This window comes from Talpa europaea, assembly GCF_964194135.1.
Source record: "Talpa europaea genome assembly, chromosome: 13".
NCBI lineage: Eukaryota > Metazoa > Chordata > Mammalia > Eulipotyphla > Talpidae > Talpa > Talpa europaea.
In genome coordinates, this window is record NC_140080.1 from 79,841,217 (window position 1) to 79,859,313 (window position 18,097).

Here is an 18,097-nt window from a genome sequence, read left to right on the forward strand (position 1 = left end):
CAGCTTCATGGGTTGTGTCTTAACCCCTTGTGCCACCAGGGAGGCCCTCCCCACTCTGTCTTTGGTGAATCCTCTCATTCCTCCGCATCTCTGGCCTACACCCCAGCTCTTGTATGCATAAATAAATACATCTTCAAAAAAAAAAAAGAAATTCTCAGTTCTCCTGCCATCTCATGCCAAATTAGCCATCCTTTCCTTGAGCCCCTTCAGCGCTCTGCACAGACCATAGTGATGTGCCCGTAGCACATGGGGGGTTGGGTCTGTATGGGCCAACTCTGATTAGCTATTACACATCTGTTTCTTTGCTAAACAGCTGAGTTCTTGGAGGGCAGGAAGGTAAACATTTTTCAAATTTCCCAAGTCCACCACAGTGCTCGGCACACAGCAGGGGTTACTTAGGGAAGGAAGAGTGAAAAGAGCATGAAGTATGCACCAGAGGTCTGGTTTCTGCCACCGGCAGTAATTACCCCAATCCCGGCTCAGAACTTCTTCCAAACAAGAAGGGTGTGGGACCATGTGCTCTGTGAGGGCCTTTCTTGCTCTAGTGCTTTAAAGTTTGATAACAAGTGTGCCAGTGTGGGTGAGCTCCAGTCTTTCCTGTGCTGGGAAGTGTGTGTGTGTGTGGGGGGGGGTGCAAATGGTTTCGATTTACAATAGCACCCACTCTGCCACCACAGGATACTCTGGAGGCAGGTCAAAGCCCATGCTCTGGGCACAGGGCCACAGGGGAACCTGCTTTTTACAGTTATCACAGTCGCAAGGCCCTGACCTATACCTGGGCCTGAGTGCCTCCAGGAAAATCAGTGTGTTTCCCCATCACCAGAGCACATCCCAAGTGGGTCTCCTTCTGTGAAGAAGAGACTGTCCCTGCATCCCAGTAGGTCCCTATGTCCATCTAGGCCCTTGAGGTGCCTCTTACCAGGTGGTAAATTGATATGGATTGGGGATGAGGGGTAGCAAGATGCTGACCTCTCTGGCACACCTCCCTGAGCTCCCAGAAGATTCTGAATTTGGAGGGGGAAATAGCTAAGGGCAGTTCAGAGTGGAACAATGAGTACTACCCTTACTTAATTCATGGCATTGCTCTGTGTTGGCATACTTAATAAATTCTTTAAGTTAAAATTAAAAAAATTTAAATGTTTGTATGACTATTTACAAACAAATTCAACTCCTAAAACACCAGTCAGCACTTAAAGGTAAATGATGAAAATTAAAGAATATTGGTGACATGATAAAGAATTCTGTTAGTAGGGCCTCCCTGGGGGTGCAAGAGGTTAAGACGCAACCTATGAAGCTGTCTGCAGCCTCTGAACGATGAGTTTGATCCCCAGCCAGGGAGCTAACCACATGGTGCGGCAGACCTCTCCTGGCTCTCCGGCTGTTCCCCTCAGCAGTGTATTTCAATTAATCTGCCTGTTTTGCTCCCTACTCTGCCTCTGGTGAATTCTCTCACCCCCCCACCTCTACTCTGTACCCCAGTTCTTGTATGCATAAATAAATAAATCTTTTAAAAAATTCTGTTAGTATCTATCAAGACTTCATATAGATCAATAAGAAAATGAATACATGAAAGGAAATGAGGAAAAACTACAGAATAGATAAGTGTCAGCATCCCTGGCAATGAAGGAAAAGAGATAATATGAAGTACCACTTTTTCCATATACCTTAGCAAAGATTAAAAGATAACATTAAAGGATGGGCATATAATTAGTGTAACCATTCCAGAAAACCACTCAAAATTATGCATGAAAAACTTTTAAAAGGTCCTTCTCTTTAATCATAGTTTTTAAAGATGTTTATCCTATAGAAACAAACATAGATATGTGCAAAGATTTAGTCCTGATGATGTTCATCTAAAACTTAAGCAAATTTTAATGTCCAAAGTAAGCACACATGTAGACTACTATGCAGTGAGGAGGCTTATTCTAAGAGGGAAAAAAGGAGGATTAAAATGACTGTGTATAATATTTCACCTTGTTTTTTAAAAAGGATTTAATATGCATTAAAAAGGCTGAAACTCCACATGTTAACTTTGTTAATCTCTAAGTGGCAAGACTTGGGGTGATTTTTTTTTTCTTATTTCCTTAGCGTTTCTATATACTTAAGATTTTCTACAATATGCATGTGAATACCTTTTGTGATTTAAAGATTATTCACTGGCAAATAAAAAAAGTCAAATTTTTGCTATGTCCTAAAGGCTGATGTGGGCACAATTTAACTGGAGAAGATGAAACTAATTAAACTGATTTCTCTGATATACCCTTAAAACCCAATGTTTGAAAGGAGGTAGCAGAGAAAAGCACCAAAGAGCTGCCTGCTGCCCAATGCTGCCAAGGGCTGGAACTTGGTTTGAAAAGCCAAGGCATACTGTAGGGTAAGGTAAAAAATCAGGTTTTTCTGCCCTCCCGCCATCAGGATAGATGAGGGAACCCTGTGATCCTGAATGCATGCCTGATGGCGGGCACCTGAAGTGGGTACACCTGGGCTAAGACTGTGCTTTTAAGGGCAGCGTCACGGGGACGCCAGCAGACGCTGAAGCAGAAGCCGAAATAGAAGCCGAGAAGCAGCAGAACGAACGCCAGAGAGCCCAGATAGAGTGAAGACTTGCTGGGAGCTGGGAGGCCTGCCAGCCTCCCAGCCCCCCAGCACCCCTGCCTGGTGAACCCCAATAAAAGACCTGCAAAAAATCAGAGGACTCTGAAGTAATTTATTATTTATTTATTTATTTATTTTTTAAATAGAGGCATGTTTTATTTATTTGTTTGTTTGTTTGTTTTGTTTATACATGCACTGGGTACAGTCAGAAGCGTGGGAGGGTGAGAGAATTCACCAGAGCCAGAGCGGGGAGCAGAGCAGGCAGAAGGACCGAAGTACACTGCTGAGGGGAGCAGCGGGCGGCAGGAGAGGTCTGCGCACCATGTGGGACCCTCCTCGGGTGGCCGGGGAGCAGCCGGGGATCAAACCGGCGCCGCAGAGGCCGCGGGCAGCTTCGCAACCCAGCGCTCAACCGCTGCGCCACCGGGGAGGCCCCACTGAGGACTCTGACTCCTCCTTTACCAGGTCTGCATGGGATCAGAAAACCTGCACTGTGTCCTGTCCCGCCTTTACACATACACAACCTAAAAAGCACCCCTGGTGGGCTAGGGGTTAAGTCTCAGCGCTACACCACTATGCCTCAGTTCAATCCCCGTTCAGAGAGCTGACCCACATATGACGCCGCAGACCTCTCCTGTCCTGCCCGCTGCTCCCCTCAGCAGTGCATTTCAGTAGATCTGCCTGTTCTGCTCCCTACTCTGTCACTGGTGAGTCCTCTCACCCCCTCCCCACACCCCTGTTCTTCTATGTGCAAAAAAAATAAAAGTATCCAGACCACTGTCCTGGGACCAGTGGAAGCAGACCCACCAGCTTCAGCTGGTTCATCAGCTAAGTAAAAAACAGAACAAAACAGTTTTTTTTTTATTTTGTTAACATCACTTTTAAACAACTACTGAGGGGCCTCCCCGGTGGCGCAGTGGTTGAGTGCTGGGTTGCAAAGCTGCCCGCAGCCTCTGCAGCGCCAGTTCGATCCCCACCTGCTCCCCGGCCACCGGAGGAGGGTCCCACATGGCGCGCAGACCTCTCCTGCCGCCCGCTGCTCCCTTCAGCAGTGTACTTCGGTCCCTCTGCCTGCCCTGCTCCCCGCTCTGGCTCTGGTGAATTCTCTCACCCTCCTGCGCTTCTGACTGTACCCAGTGCTTGTATGAATAAATAAATAAAATAAATCTTAAAAAAAAAATAAACAACTACTGAGACTTTTGATCTGTACAGTGTTTTAGAATTCCTTCATTTCGCCTCCTCCTCCAGCAAGAGAGAGGAAGGAAGGATGGAAACTACGGAATGTAGAATGAAATCGGTGACAGCGACAGGTGAAAGATGAGGGACAACCATATTCCAGCAGAGGAATGTAGCTTGTTTGTAATGTGAAGTGACCTTATCAGTAAATTGGGAGAGTATACATAAATGCTAAAGGGGAGAGGTCAAATGCTGTCCAAAAATTAGCCATGATGTGAGAAATTAAATCAATAAACTTAAAAAAAAAAAAAGATGAGAGGGGGAAAAAGAATCTAAAATGATGACATGGTCAAAATCGACAGCTTGGGTTTTTCATAAAGCCCCAGAGGTGAGGCCTTCTCTGTCATGAATGGCTAGTTCTTCCACCTTGCTCTCTCCAGTGCCATGGATCCTCATCCCTGCACATCCAAGGACAGGATTCAGGAGTCCTCACTCACTTCCTGTATCCAACAGTTGTTAGTGAGCCAATCTCCTCTGTTGTCAGTTTTATTCTTTTTGAGTGTGATACCAAACTTTATATAAACCATTTACTGACAGTATGTTATGTGCCCACAACATGCCAGGTGCTGTGTGGGCAGCAAGGGAAGAACATCCTTTCCTGGACCTATCTACAAAGCCTCGGGGTAAAGGTGGGTAGCCTGTGGGAAATAACTAAGGGGAGGAGTCCCCACAACACACCTGGAGAACTAGAACTAAACACAGTGGGACTTCAGCAAAGAGTACCTTACTGTGAGAGCTGGAAGACTTCCTGGAGGTGGAGGACCTTGAATATCCTGTATGATGAGGGGACCTTGCTGAGGGGAGGCATCCAAATTAGAGCACAGTTTGCAGAGGTGGAAAGTGAGGGGAGAGAGGGCGGCCTGCAGGTGAGTGGAGCTGAGCAGGCGAGGTAGAAATAAGTGGAGAGGCAGGGTGGTTCAGTTCTGCAGACTTCTAAGAGTCAGTCAGGAGTTAAATTAGACACATATGATCTGCAACAACAACTTACTGTAACTTCTTGAGTCAAAAGTAAAGTTTTAGAAGAGAGGGACGGATGGGGAAGAGTGAGGAAGAAAACTGAGGACCCTGGGTGCCCTGCTGTGGGGACACAGGAGATGGAGAGTGTGAGGATGAGCTCCACTCATTGCCTCATCTTGCAATTTTTTTTATAAGATTTATTTATTTATTTATACAAGCACTGGGTAGTCAGAAGTGCGGGAGGGTGAGAGAATTCACCAGAGCCAGAGCAGGGAGCAGAACAGGCAGACTGACGAAGTACACTGCGGAAGGGAGCAGTGGGCTCGGCAGGAGAGGTCTGTGCGCCATGTGGGACCCTCGCCCGGTGGCCAAGGATCGAATCAGCGCTGCAGAGGCTGCGGGCAGCTTTGCAGCCCAGCACTCAACCGCTGCGCCACCGGGGAGGCCCTCATCTTGCAATCTTTACAAGTCCCAGGTTCTGGGCTCGACCCTTAGGCTACACTGATGGTTAGTGGGAAGAAAATACAACGAATGAAAAGCTACAGCAAAGGGATGGATGCTATAATAATATAGGGTATCAGAGGAGAAAGGAACCAGAAGCGACTCTCTAGAGAAGGTGGACACAATGAGGAGGCACCAGTGCCTTCAGGATTTGCAGATGAAACCAGTCATTAATGGAGGAGTCTGGAACGGTGGCCTCTGGGAGGCAGGCTCCCTCACCATTCACTCCTGACCAACTGAACATGACTGACACTGAACAACGTCTGACCTGCTGCCCTTAGAGTGACCTTGATGATGGTGAAGCTTCTTCTCACCCTTTTCCTCCAAATACCTATTTCTCTGTTCTACATTTCACCTGCTTTTCCTGGAGACGCCCTCCACACCTTTCTTCTCATGTCCTATCCAGTTTGTCAGCTAGACTTATGGTCCGGTCTCAAAACAAGTTTCACTGCCTGTTCCACAATTCTAAACTACGGCCCAATAAAATCTGTAGAAGTCCTGGCTTCTAATAGCAGCTAGTTTACTATAAAGTCCCTGCAGGAACATAAGTAACAAACTTTAAAATGGTATGAGCAGAAAAACCCACATGACTATGGATCGGTCACTATGCTAAACATTTTATTACATTTCACTCGTTCAGCAGCCCGTGAGGAAGGTAGTAGTATTGTTTTACAGTTGAAAAGGAGGTTCGGTAACTTGCCTAATGTTACTCAGTGGGAGAGTCAGTGTCCAAAGTTGGAGCCCTCAGCTCACTACTAACCACAATTCATCTCTGCCCCCACCCTAAAGCTAAATGCTTCCTTTGCCCTGCTGGTTTTTTTTTTTTTTTTTTAAGATTTATTAATTTATACTAGAACTGGGGTATAGACCAGATGTGCAGGAGGGTGAGAGAATTCACCAGAGACAGAGCAGGGAGCAGAACAGGCGGATGGACCGAAGACACTGCCTAGGGGAGCTGTGGGCGAGACAGGAGAGGTCTGCCTCACCACGTGGGTTGCTCCCTGGCTGGCCGGGGATTGAACTCGTGCTTCAGAGGCTGAGGATTGCTTCATAGTGTGGTGCTTAACCCCTTGCACCACCAGGGAGACCCTGCCCTGCTGTTTTATCTTCTTTTCTCCTCCCTGGATTTCCTCATCAGGGTCATGCAGAAGTATTCGTGGAGAGCTGTTCTGGAAGCCTCTGTCCCAGTAGGTAGAGACAAGCTTGTTCTTCCCCCTCGCCCACTGCCTCCCAAGATGGAGACTTGTGCCTTCCTCCTGAATGAAAAGCTACAGCAAAGGGATGGATGCTATAATAATATAGGGTATAGGAGGATACCCTATATTATCCTTCCTCCTCGACATTTCTCCTATTCTTTACCCTAACCCTCCCACTCCCGGGATTCAACCCTGCGGTCCTCATTAACTCTCAGAACCACAAGCAGCCCAAGAGAAACGCAGAAAGTTGGACCCATTTTAGAAATGCTTTCTACAGCTCAGTGCTCACTCTTCCCGCTCCTGCTTCCTTATCAGCACCATCGTCTCAGCAGCTGTTGCTGAGCTCTTACCCTGGGCTAGGGACGTCTGCTGCAATTCACGAGAACCATTTCATTTAGTCCTCTCATCTTCCCTGGAGACAGGAAGTAGCTGGCCACTTTTAAGGTTTCCAAAGTCCTGCAAGCAGGAAGTAGCAGGACTCCCACACGAGCTAGGGTCTGCTTGATTCTTGAGCCTGGATCCCTAATCAACACAGGCTACACAGTGTTGTAAGTGGACTGAGTTTAGGCATCGTGACTTGAATGTCTGTCCACCTCCTAGTAAAAAGCTCTGCAAACCCTGGTGGGATTCTTTATGCTTCCTCTGAGGTGGCTTTACAAAGTTGCGTTTCCCCTTTTGCATCTGAGTCAATCTAAATCTGTCCGCCAGCCTCATGGCCTCCTGCATTTATTTAACAAGCACATCATGTGCAGATGCTGTTTTCATTGGTGTGAAATTAACTGCCTCTTTGTGGTATGTCTAAACCACGCATTATTCAAACTTGGGCACACACATGCCACTTCCTTGGTCAGCAGAGCAGATTGTAGAGGAAAAAGAGGGAAATTTGTTGTTTGGTTGAAGTATTTCATATGTCTGGCAATCACATTTATTTTAATTCAGATCAAGGGATAAATGATAGGTCCGGATAGAGACTGGCTCGTTGTACTAACACTCCTAATTTTTTAAAAAACAGGAAACCAGATACGTTTTTACGGCAGAGCAGCTAATAAGGAAAATGTATAAATTATTACAACTTATTTAATTCCTTAGAAGTGATTAGTTTTTATTAATGGTTAGTCGCAGTACACTGGCTGCACCAGGAGTTAGGTGAGCACCTGAGGGGTTCCCGGGACTTGGCAGTACTCTGCTGGATCTGAAAGCAGCTTTCAGTGGTCAGACAAGCGTCAGCCTAAAGGGGAAACAAATCCTTCAGGGCTTGCTCATTGCTGTTTTATAAGTTAGAGATTTCTGGATCCTTTGGAAGCACCAGGTTTTTAAAGATTTCAAGGGCTTTTTTAATGTGTCTCTTTCTCTTGAAGCTACAAATATCCTGGGGAACCCAATAGCCTCTCAAAAGCTACTGTCCACCCTCCACCACTAGAACTTTTTTTTTTTAAAGATTTATTGATTTATTTATACAAGCACTGGGTACAGTCAGAAGCACGGGAGGGTGAGAGAATTCACCAGAGCCAGAGCAGGGAGCAGAGCAGGCAGAAGGACCGAAGGACACTGCTGAGGGGAGCAGCGGGCGGCAGGAGAGGTCTGCGCGCCATGTGGGACCCTCCTCCAGGGCCAGGGAACAGCCGGCGATCGAACCGGCGCTACGGAGGCTGTGGGCAGCTTCGCAACCCAGCGCTCAACCACTGTGCCACCAGGAAGGCCCAACTAGAGCTTTTTTGAAGCCTCAGCAGGCATCCTCTGAATTCAAAATACTGAGCACCCTGAATTCCAAACCTCCCAGGTGGGCCTTGAGGATCACAAACTTGGCAGACCCCACTGCTCTTTGCAGTCAGAGCTCTCACTTCATTTTCACCTGGCTCTGACATATCTGGGATTCAGTTTGACATATCACAGAAAACCTGGTACTAGTCAAAAACACTACCGAGAGGGCACACCTTTCTGTTGTGCTGACAGTTACATTTGAGAATCCATCATGAATGCAGTCATGCACAATTATTAAAATTGTCACAATTAAAAATTCTTTCAGATCTGTGACTTTTAGCACCAGAAACCAACATGAGTTTTGTGATGCTTGGATTAATAACAAGGGACATACTGACGTACTAAAAAAAAGTCCAGAAATTTAATATTAAATTTATAGAATTTGAAATATAAGCTCACATGCTACTTTCTTCCCAGCTTCCCTTTCTTTGGTGAGGGGATTATGACTAAATGAAACTCCAAAAAGTTTGGAAAAATACTACTGGGATGTTTGTCCAAATATGACCCAAAGCTGTGATTTTTAGAAATCTGGACACCTATTATAAAGTGTGAAATTGCCACACTCTGGGAGTAGAACCAACAGTTTTTACACCACAGTGTCATCTGTCTCTAAATTTATGATGGAATTTTAACATTTACTATAGACCAAGAACCCAAAATTGCTAAAATCATACTAATTTAAATGACTAAAATAGGTATGTGCACCTGTAATTATTTAAAATCTTTTTTATATCTATTTTAAGCATGAGGTAGCTCTCCAGTATTATTGGAGAATAAAAACTAATCCTTTTCCTCCCTACTTTCAAGAAAAAAAAACAACCCAAGTAATTATTTTGCTCTAAAATACATAATCTAAATACACTTAAATATTTAAACATACCTACCTAGATAATAGTATATTTTCATATATATTTGAAATATAAACGAAAATGCATAAACACACAAGAAAACAATAGTGCCACAAGGTTTTTGTAAGATAGTTTTATCGCTGCACAGACTCAGCATAAATAAGAGGCCAAAATTTCTGAATATTTAAACAGAGGCCATGGGGTACTGTATATAGTCACTTAATACTTAGAAGTATCTTCTTAAGCTTAATAAAAGAAATCTTATCAAGTATCATGAAAGTAATGAAACAAAAGTGATTTCTTACTGAATACTGGAAAAGATGTATTTCCTTTCAAGACTTGGAATTCTTGTTCTAGTCGTCTCCGTAAATCTATTTGTTCAAATAAAACCTTCTGAAGTTCTTCTAATAAAGAAAAAAAGAAGAGTCATTTTACTAATCTTTACAAATAACTCTCCAGAGAACTGTTATATATGGCAATTTATTATTATAAGACAAAATATTTTACCAGTTTAAAAAGTGTTGCATAGACATAGGATAGATTTTGTGCAGAAATCCATGAATATAAATCAATGTAATATATTATTTTAAAGTATTATATTACAGTGTCATGTATTGATTGATATGTATGCATTAATCTCAATTATATCCACCCAATGGTCCATATATTATTCATATGTTGCTTGTCAAGCTTAAAATATGGAGCAGAACAAAAATATCCTCCTATTATCTCTATAGTCTTTTAAAGCTAAGAGAAGTTCTATAGAATTAAAACTTCCTTACCTTTCCCCATATTTTCTACATCCTTTTTGAGCGAATGAGGTGAATTTGTTTCTTGTGTGTGTTCACCTTAAAAAAAAAAGAGAGAAAAAATAATCAGTTTTGTGTAGGTTATTTTCTGAAAGTTTTCGTTTTCTTTTACTATTTGCATAAGAGCTTATTTAACATAGCTTGAAGGCAGAAGTCCTCATAACCAAATGTTATCCTCATTTATGTGTGCATAATCCCTCTGGACCTTAGTGGGGCTCTCTAGAAGGTGAGGGCACCTCTGGAAGGTGAAGGTACCTGGCCTGTGAGGGCAGCTCCCTGAAAGCAGGTTCCCAAAGTTAGCTCTACTCCTACAAGGATCCATCCTTTCTGCTGAAGGTAATTACAAACTTAGTTGTAAACAATCAACACTTCTGGCAGAAATTCAGAGTTCCACTCCTTCTAGAAGGGAAAAAGCCAGCAACTAACCAGAAGGCTCCCTAGGAGCCATGCAAGCTGAAGCCTCTCCCCTTCCTGGAATGCCAAAATTTGGGGCAGTGAAAAAGAAGTAGGAGAAGACTTCTGTTGTCCTTGGGAGCTGGAGTGATTATAAGCCTGGAGTGATTATAAGTGATTATAAGTGCTTTCCTAATAATTGATAGTGATTTCCTAATAACTTATTAATAATTGACAATTTCCTAATTGATAGAAAAGACATCAATCTAAGACAGAGATGTGAAGTTATCTCATGTTACTTTGTCACATTCACATACTCACTGATAGTTTCTTAACTATTGCCTTTGACCCATAGAAACTATATTGGAGATAAAGTTTAGATTGTTCCATCTATTTTGCTTATGTGCTAATTCGAATGATGATGTCTAAGAAAACGTACTTACCTACATTCATAAACTGAGTCTCCATAAATCAGAAAAGATAAATAAATTAAAAAATTCAATCATTCAGCTAATCCAATTTTTTTCAGGTTTCAATCTTATATCTTCAACTAGTCACATAATTTAGTTAAGCTTTTCATTTCTATCTAAAGACAAGGATGCTCTGAGGTTCTGTGGATTTCCCCCCTCCTCCCTGGGGTGGGGTGGGTGGGTTGGCACTGGTTTAGCAGCCTCCTCTGGTTCCTGGTACAGTTTGCTTACCCACCTTCCCCTTCTACTAGGTGGCCTGCTATAGCCTTCCCTGCATGCCCAGTGCCCAGCACAGTGAACACATAACAGGTATTCAATAAAGTGTCTGGTTGTCATGAAAGGGACCCCAGGAGCTTGTAAATTCTAAATTATAGCACAGTTCAGAATGTATCATTTCAATTCTCTCCTCACTATTTATTCATTTCCCTTCTTCAGCAAGAAATGGAATGTAATAGCCCCAAGCACTTGTAGAAATACTGGGAGATTTCACTGTCAAGGTAAAATTTCTTCAAAGAAGGAAACAATATCTCCAGAGCAGGGGCCTACGGTATCAAGGACAGACAGGAAAATCCCCAATGTGCTATTATAAACAGCAGTTCTGCAATCCACCTGATGAAGTATGTGTGCCTGTGCATATCTGTGTATACAATACTTATATGTAACTATACATATATGCAACTATTCCCCCAAATGTGTATAGCTGGGAGAAGGCACTTTCCGTAGTTCCCCTTCACTAGGACAATAATATCCATGGATCCCCAGTAGGATTTTCTCTACTATGTAGATCATATTTGTGCAACTTCATTCTCACGCTCATCTTGGATGTGATCTCTCTCTACAGGCTCTCGAATGTTAGTACCTTTTTTTTTCTGCTCCATATAATATGAACATAATGAGGAAATATCTGTGAAGTCTTTTAAATATTGACCTCGGTATAATTCTTATAAAATACCAGTATCTGAAAGAAGAGTAACTTGGAGGTTGAAAAAAATCATAATTATGTAAACCAAAAATAATGGTATTTTGAAATGGAAGTAAATGCACATCATGTGTAGTTATGTCTATTCTCAGTTAATGCATAGAAGTTTCATACATATGGTATGAAATCTGAACAAGAGAAGAAATGAGCATGTACATATCTGCGCTGTCTACAGGCATAATGAGGTTTTATCCTACAACTTTCCCAATCACTCAAAAAAGGATTTAAATGAGATCATTTGTTTCTGAATAGGCAACTTTAGAAGTCATGTTCTTATCACATTACAGACCAGATTTTTTTAAAATTCATGACCATATTGCATGGACTCTTTATCATATATTGTATTTTAATTAGATTATTAAATAAAAAATTAAAATATGATACACAAAGATGCATTTCTTTTCCACAGTTAAGAGGTTTACATAGGTATGACACCATTAAACAAATAGCTAGTAAATGGAAACTACATTAACCACAGGCAAATCTACTGATGACATTAATAATAAGCTTTTCTTTCCATCAGCTTTGTGGAGGTTTTACTAATATTTTGCATCAGTGTCTATTTCAAACAAATATTTTGCTGCAACTTCTGGGTAAAATCTACCACCTTTGTGCTGAAAAGATACAACTTGTCTCACAAATGTCATTTTTTTCTTTATTAAAGAAGCTAAATGTTAGGTAAATAAGGGGCAAAGAAGCTTCAGCTGCCTTTTATGTATCTTTTACTGGACCGCTGCCTTTTGTATATTACTAATCTGTGAAACCAGATTGTTAATGGTGGTTAAAAATGACCTCTGGGAGCCTGGATATGTTTGTTCACTATTACTGCTAATGTTTTCCATCTGGTTAAAAAAAAGGCAGTCTAATACTAGATTAAATAAATGAGATTTAGTTGACAATGAGTTTCCAATTTTTATAAATATTCCATCAGGTTAGATGCATTTTACTTTCCCAAAACGAATGAATGAATTTCTTCCCAATCTGGTTTCTCCCCTTTTAAAAAAGCATTGCAAAAAGGTGGACTGGATATAGAGATCTTAATTTTGCAGCATTAAAGGAGAGAAACTTATAGTGTGGAAGAAACATGTATCGTCAAGGCCTGACTTTAAACATATCTTAAATCAGACTGTAAAAGAAAATCTTTGGTTGGTTTAAAGTTCAAGAGTAAAGGGTAATCGGGGTGTGGACTGATGAGACTGGAGCAGCCGCTCAGGAAAATGTCTTCATCAGCACCCCACAAGCTCACGTTCTCTGGGCCAATCACTGTGACTAGCACAATTGCCCATCAGTCCTGCTGGCCCTGGGAGGTCAGGCAATGTTGAGTGTAGAGGAGGCCAGAGAGCCAGGAACCACATGGTCCTGTTTTCATGGACCCTCTAGGGTCCTCCAGCATCAGGCATTCCCAGTATTCCAGAAGAATGTTCTACCCCGATGTTCCCCCCACCTTTGATTCTGCCCTCACACAGCCATTTGAATCTGGAAGTACAAGAGGGAGGGATGTGAGACTATGCCATGCTGAAGCAGACAAGAGCAGTAACTGGCAAAAAGAGGAGACTCTAATACCCAGGTTAGAACAAAAATCTGGAAAAACAGCTCCCTAAAAGAGCCAGCAGATTCAAGGGTGCCTGTTTTAGAAATATCATGATATACCTCTGCTTGAGAACCTGCAATGGCTCCCCATGCTCCACATTGCAGAATCCACTCTAAATTCCTCCCGCAGAGCCTCCAGGGTCTCCCATCACCTTGTCCCATCTGAGTCAACTTGTCTTTATCAGCAAAAACAAACCCTTCACTCTAGTTGGGTATTTATTCTCACACCTGGCTGTGCCTTATGTCATTTCTCTTGCCTAAGGTACCCTCCTTCTTCTTCTCCCTCCATCTAAAATCAAAATGCCAAATCTCTACTCTTTGTAAAACCTTTCCCAAATTCTGTGAATGCTGCTGATCTATTGTATTCCTTCCTGAGTTGAAATGCTAAGTGCTGTTGTCTGTTGTCCTTACTTTGACACTTTGTACCCCACATTCCAGTGTTTCCCCTATGCTAGTCTGGTCTTCTGTAACTCAAAAATATGCTGAGGGTAGGGACTCCCTGCTGGACAGGTAACCTCCACCTCATCTACCCCAGGGAGGGATGAATTCCAAGAATCTTGCTGCACTGAATTTAAATCAACCTGGTTTGTGAACAAATGTGGAAAGAGTTTGGATTGGGAAAGAAATACAAATGTATGGTATTGCAAGTCCTGGGTTGTTGTAAGAGGTTTTTAAGCACTGACTTATCCAATGACTGAAAAAAGCACATTTTGATTCACTTTCAGTTCTGACTCATTCTATAGTCTCAATTTACTGGGGAAGTTTGTGATGTTTGGTTATTTTTCCTAGCTGACATTTTGAAAATTTCAGAGACAAGCAAACCTACAGCACTGAATTTCAACCAATGCATGAAAATATTAGTTAATGTACAAATCACAGTCTCCAACACCAAAAGTACTGCACATTTTAAAGTTCATTTAATTTTAAGAGCCAGATGAATAGGTCAGATGCCTGCTCATGGGTTAGGAGGAAAAGCTGATTAAGTGGTTATCACTCTTCTTACACTAACCTGGAATTCAGTGAATAATATCATTATTTCATATACCCTGTACATATGCATCGTACACTATGAAATGCCTGACAGTTGAATAAAGAGCAAAAACTTTGGCATTCACCCATTTCTATGGAGATAAACTCTCTCCCCTTCCTTTTCCTTTCCCTCTCTATTTGATTTCCTACTCCTGGTCTTCACTAGTGATTTCTCTTTTAAATTCTCCCTCAAATCTGCAACCAGCACTCCAAGCGCTGCCCTACCAGCAGCCCCAGGCACCAGCAAACTGCTTATCACTGAATGGGCCTCTGTGTTGCCCCAGGACTGTGGTTGACAACACTTGGTAGAAAATATTTGGAGAAAGTGTTTCCTTTCATAGAAACAAAGAATGTTATTTAATCTCACACTCAAGATTAAATTTAACTATTTTGGTTTGGATTTGTGTCTATGCAAAGGATACACAAGTATTCTATTATTTGGATGAAGAATGAAAATTTTAGTCTAGCATCCAGATGTTCTATAGTTTGCGGGGACTCCTGTGCTACCATATGTGTTCTGGTGCAGAGAAGCCCATCCTGGAAGGGAAGGCATGAACGGTTCTGGAAACTTCAGTCTTTGCTTGTGGTTGCCACTGATGCCATGCCCTCAGGTCTCCCAACAAACCCTGCACAGGGCTAGGCCTCCTTGAGACAGAGGATCCATTTATACATGTTTAACTGCCATGTATTTTAAAATCTTGTGATCTGACTTTAAATTAGATTTTCTGGAATTTTTAAATTTTCTCTTTCTTTAACAATCTACCTTAAAGGCACAATTTTCATAGGGCCACAATTAATCTACAGTTAGTCTAGCTAGTACATTTAAGAATAAGCAAAATTTAGAACAACATGTGGTTTAGGGAAGATTTTAAAAACACTTTGCATTAAGGCATTAAAAAACCAATTACCCAGAAAGCAAGGTTAAATAATTTTCTCCTCTATCAATGGGACACAGGCTTTTGCTAATTTTTTTTTTGTTGTAAAATTCTACATTAAATTCCCTCACACTTGGCACATTCAGTAAGGTCACAGAACAGAAGAGGAAATCACTACCACAGGTGAAGATAGATTATAGAATGAACTAACCAAATATTAATTCCATTAGGGAAAAAAAGGATCAAGAGTAAGATTAATACTGGTGGCATTAGAGTAAACTATGAATTCAAGCAAACTTTACAGTCCATGATCAAAATTTATTGTGAGTTACATACACATTGCTGCTTGAATCAGTATATCAAATATTTTTGATTAGTGAATCTGGAATTCATTTAGAATTCTCTTGATTTTTAGAACTTGTGTTGCCTGTTAATGTTATTTAACTCCCCCCCCCCCCAGAGTTTTTCATTGTTCTTATCTCTCTCCTTGACTTTCAAATACTTTTTTAAAAAAAAGTCATTAGTAAGAAGGGAATTTTTTTTCATAAATAAAAAGAAACTGGATCTGCAATATGGAGATTATTTAATTTTGAATATATATATTGAAAGAGGTCAGAATTCATTGTTCATAAAAATATTGGTAGTAATGGGAGTCTTATCCAATTTCACAGGAGGATAAACTAAGGCACAGAGTAGTCAAAGGGTTTACCCAAAGTCATCTAGTGAGAGAACTATAACTCAGGCCTACTGGCCTGTGCTTTTCAGAATTTTTCTTCTTCTTTTCCTTTTTTAAAAAAATCATAAGCATGTTCTGAAATAGAATGGAATAATAAATCACAGTGCCTCATCTGCTATATATTCATGAGAAGTGTAACTGCTTCTTACTATTCTCAGAAATCCGTCCATAGCATATTAAGTACACTAGAGAATCATACCAGTGAAAATCAAATTGATTTTAAAACTTCTATACATATAACAAGATGCAGCCCGACTCCGAGCGCAATGGTGCTGGCGTCTACAATGAAAGGGATTGAAAGAGAGATGACTCCACTTTCCATGATTTCCTTGACCTGCAATAGCTTTGAGCTGTCTCACCAGCTTACCCCACTGCATTCAATTTCAAATCACTTAACTTCACTAAAGTTATTCAAAATGGATATGCAAAACCTTACTCTGGGATTGCAAGCAAAATGCTGTCATTTATATTTTTGAGTAGGTAATATTTTGACCAAACTACCATCCCCCTAATCTATATGACTTGGCTTTAAGGCATGGGTTTAATTTTAAAGAGATCTATGGATAAAGGTTCTACTGGTTTGTGGGGGGATTTTGGTTGCTTAAAGGTTTCATATTTGGTCCCTCTAATCACACAGAAGTATGAAATCTACTGTGTGTAAGGCTCATGACCACTTGCAGGGAAGATTTTAAAAATTATTTTAGAATGTAATCTCTCTGAAATTGCTGAAAAGTAACAGTTACCAATAAGGCTGAAGGCTGAAAGAAGGCGAAACTTAATTAAAATGATGAACTAAAAAATTAACTGGAATGAAGTATTGTTGCCAAACTGAATTTGCATTAGGGATCAGTTAAAACAAGTATTGATCATTTAGAGATATATCTATAGCCTTACTTGTTTAGAGAAAGGTCATAGAAATTTCCTGATAAACTACATTTATGATTATCACTAGATTGAAAAAAATCATACAAATAAAAAATTGTATGCTGACTTACAGGGTAGTTTAAAAGACATTTCATTCCTCTGTTATACTGCATAGGTACTGAAGTAAAATGCTAGTATTTTCTAATAATAATGATTGAATTAAACACTGGTGAAAGGAACATATGTAAGCCTTATCGAATGGTATTTTGTGTAGACCTCTATTACAGTATTCATACTGCATTATAGTTTATCTATCTCCTCCTTACCACTGGAATCAACTTTTAAGTAGGGAGCTGGTATTGATTCTATCCCTGAATCCCTGGAGGCTAACAAACTACCTTTGCGGACACAATAGGCATTAGGGAGTATTTGTGGAGTAACTGAATAAATAAACAAATGAATGGCATCATGTAGACCTGGAAGTTAGCAGTTGTTACATGGAGAGAAATATCTCCATTAATAAGCAGGACATACTGGATAAAACATTCTATTAGTACTACCACTTCAAAGCAGCAAATTCTAAATGTTCAGAATATCTCTGGTTAAGCTGGATTTTTGGTAATTTCCAAATGAATGGATTCTTGGGATCAGATCACAAGTAAATACATTAATATCAAAATGTAGACCCACTGCTTGCCTACTCCGGACTTTTCTCAAATGTGCATTTCAATATGAAGAGCATGAATGAGCTCATCTTTCCCAAAGCCTGGACAGCCCAAGGAACAGCAGGTTAAATCCCACAACAGAAACTCTTTTACACTTTTTGGTGTTTCAAACATCATCAACACATGCTCAGCTAAGGAACCATTACCATAAAGTTCCTGTGATGCAAGATTCCAAGAAAAATTTAACAGACTGTGTTCTTCACCTGCACACGTGTTCATTTCAATAATATGTTTTCAGTCTTGTCTTCCATTCAATACAGGATAATAATACGATATAACCTACTACCTACACACTTCCCTGAATAATGTGAGAATAAAACTGTAATATGGAAAATCAATGTGGAACAAGTTTCTCTGGGAATGTGTATCAAATTAATTATTGTGAGCAAGGAACTAGTAATATATCAATAGTATGACTAGGTGTTATTACTAACATAACTATTGACTGTATTGCCCTGAGCTCCAGGCGCTGTGGAATTTTTATGTGAACCCCAATTCTGCCTATACTTTTACTTCCTTCCTCCTGGAATTTA

General features: G+C 41.0%; 1 protein-coding gene across 2 annotated transcripts in view; it reads right to left on the minus strand.

Annotated features, from left to right (window-relative positions):
- SKOR2 (SKI family transcriptional corepressor 2) overlaps positions 1-18,097 on the minus strand; it is a gene marked incomplete at both ends in the record, with an annotated part of 35,172 nt that overhangs the window by 10,039 nt on the left and 7,036 nt on the right. The window contains 2 exons of one of the 2 annotated variants that reach the window (XM_084252433.1): positions 9,400-9,498; positions 9,877-9,942. In XM_084252433.1, coding sequence (XP_084108559.1) covers positions 9,400-9,498; positions 9,877-9,942 — 165 coding nt within the window. Of the gene's footprint in view, positions 1-9,399; positions 9,499-9,876; positions 9,943-10,060; positions 10,103-18,097 lie in introns of those variants that run through there. The other variant, XM_084252434.1, reaches the window with a different exon arrangement.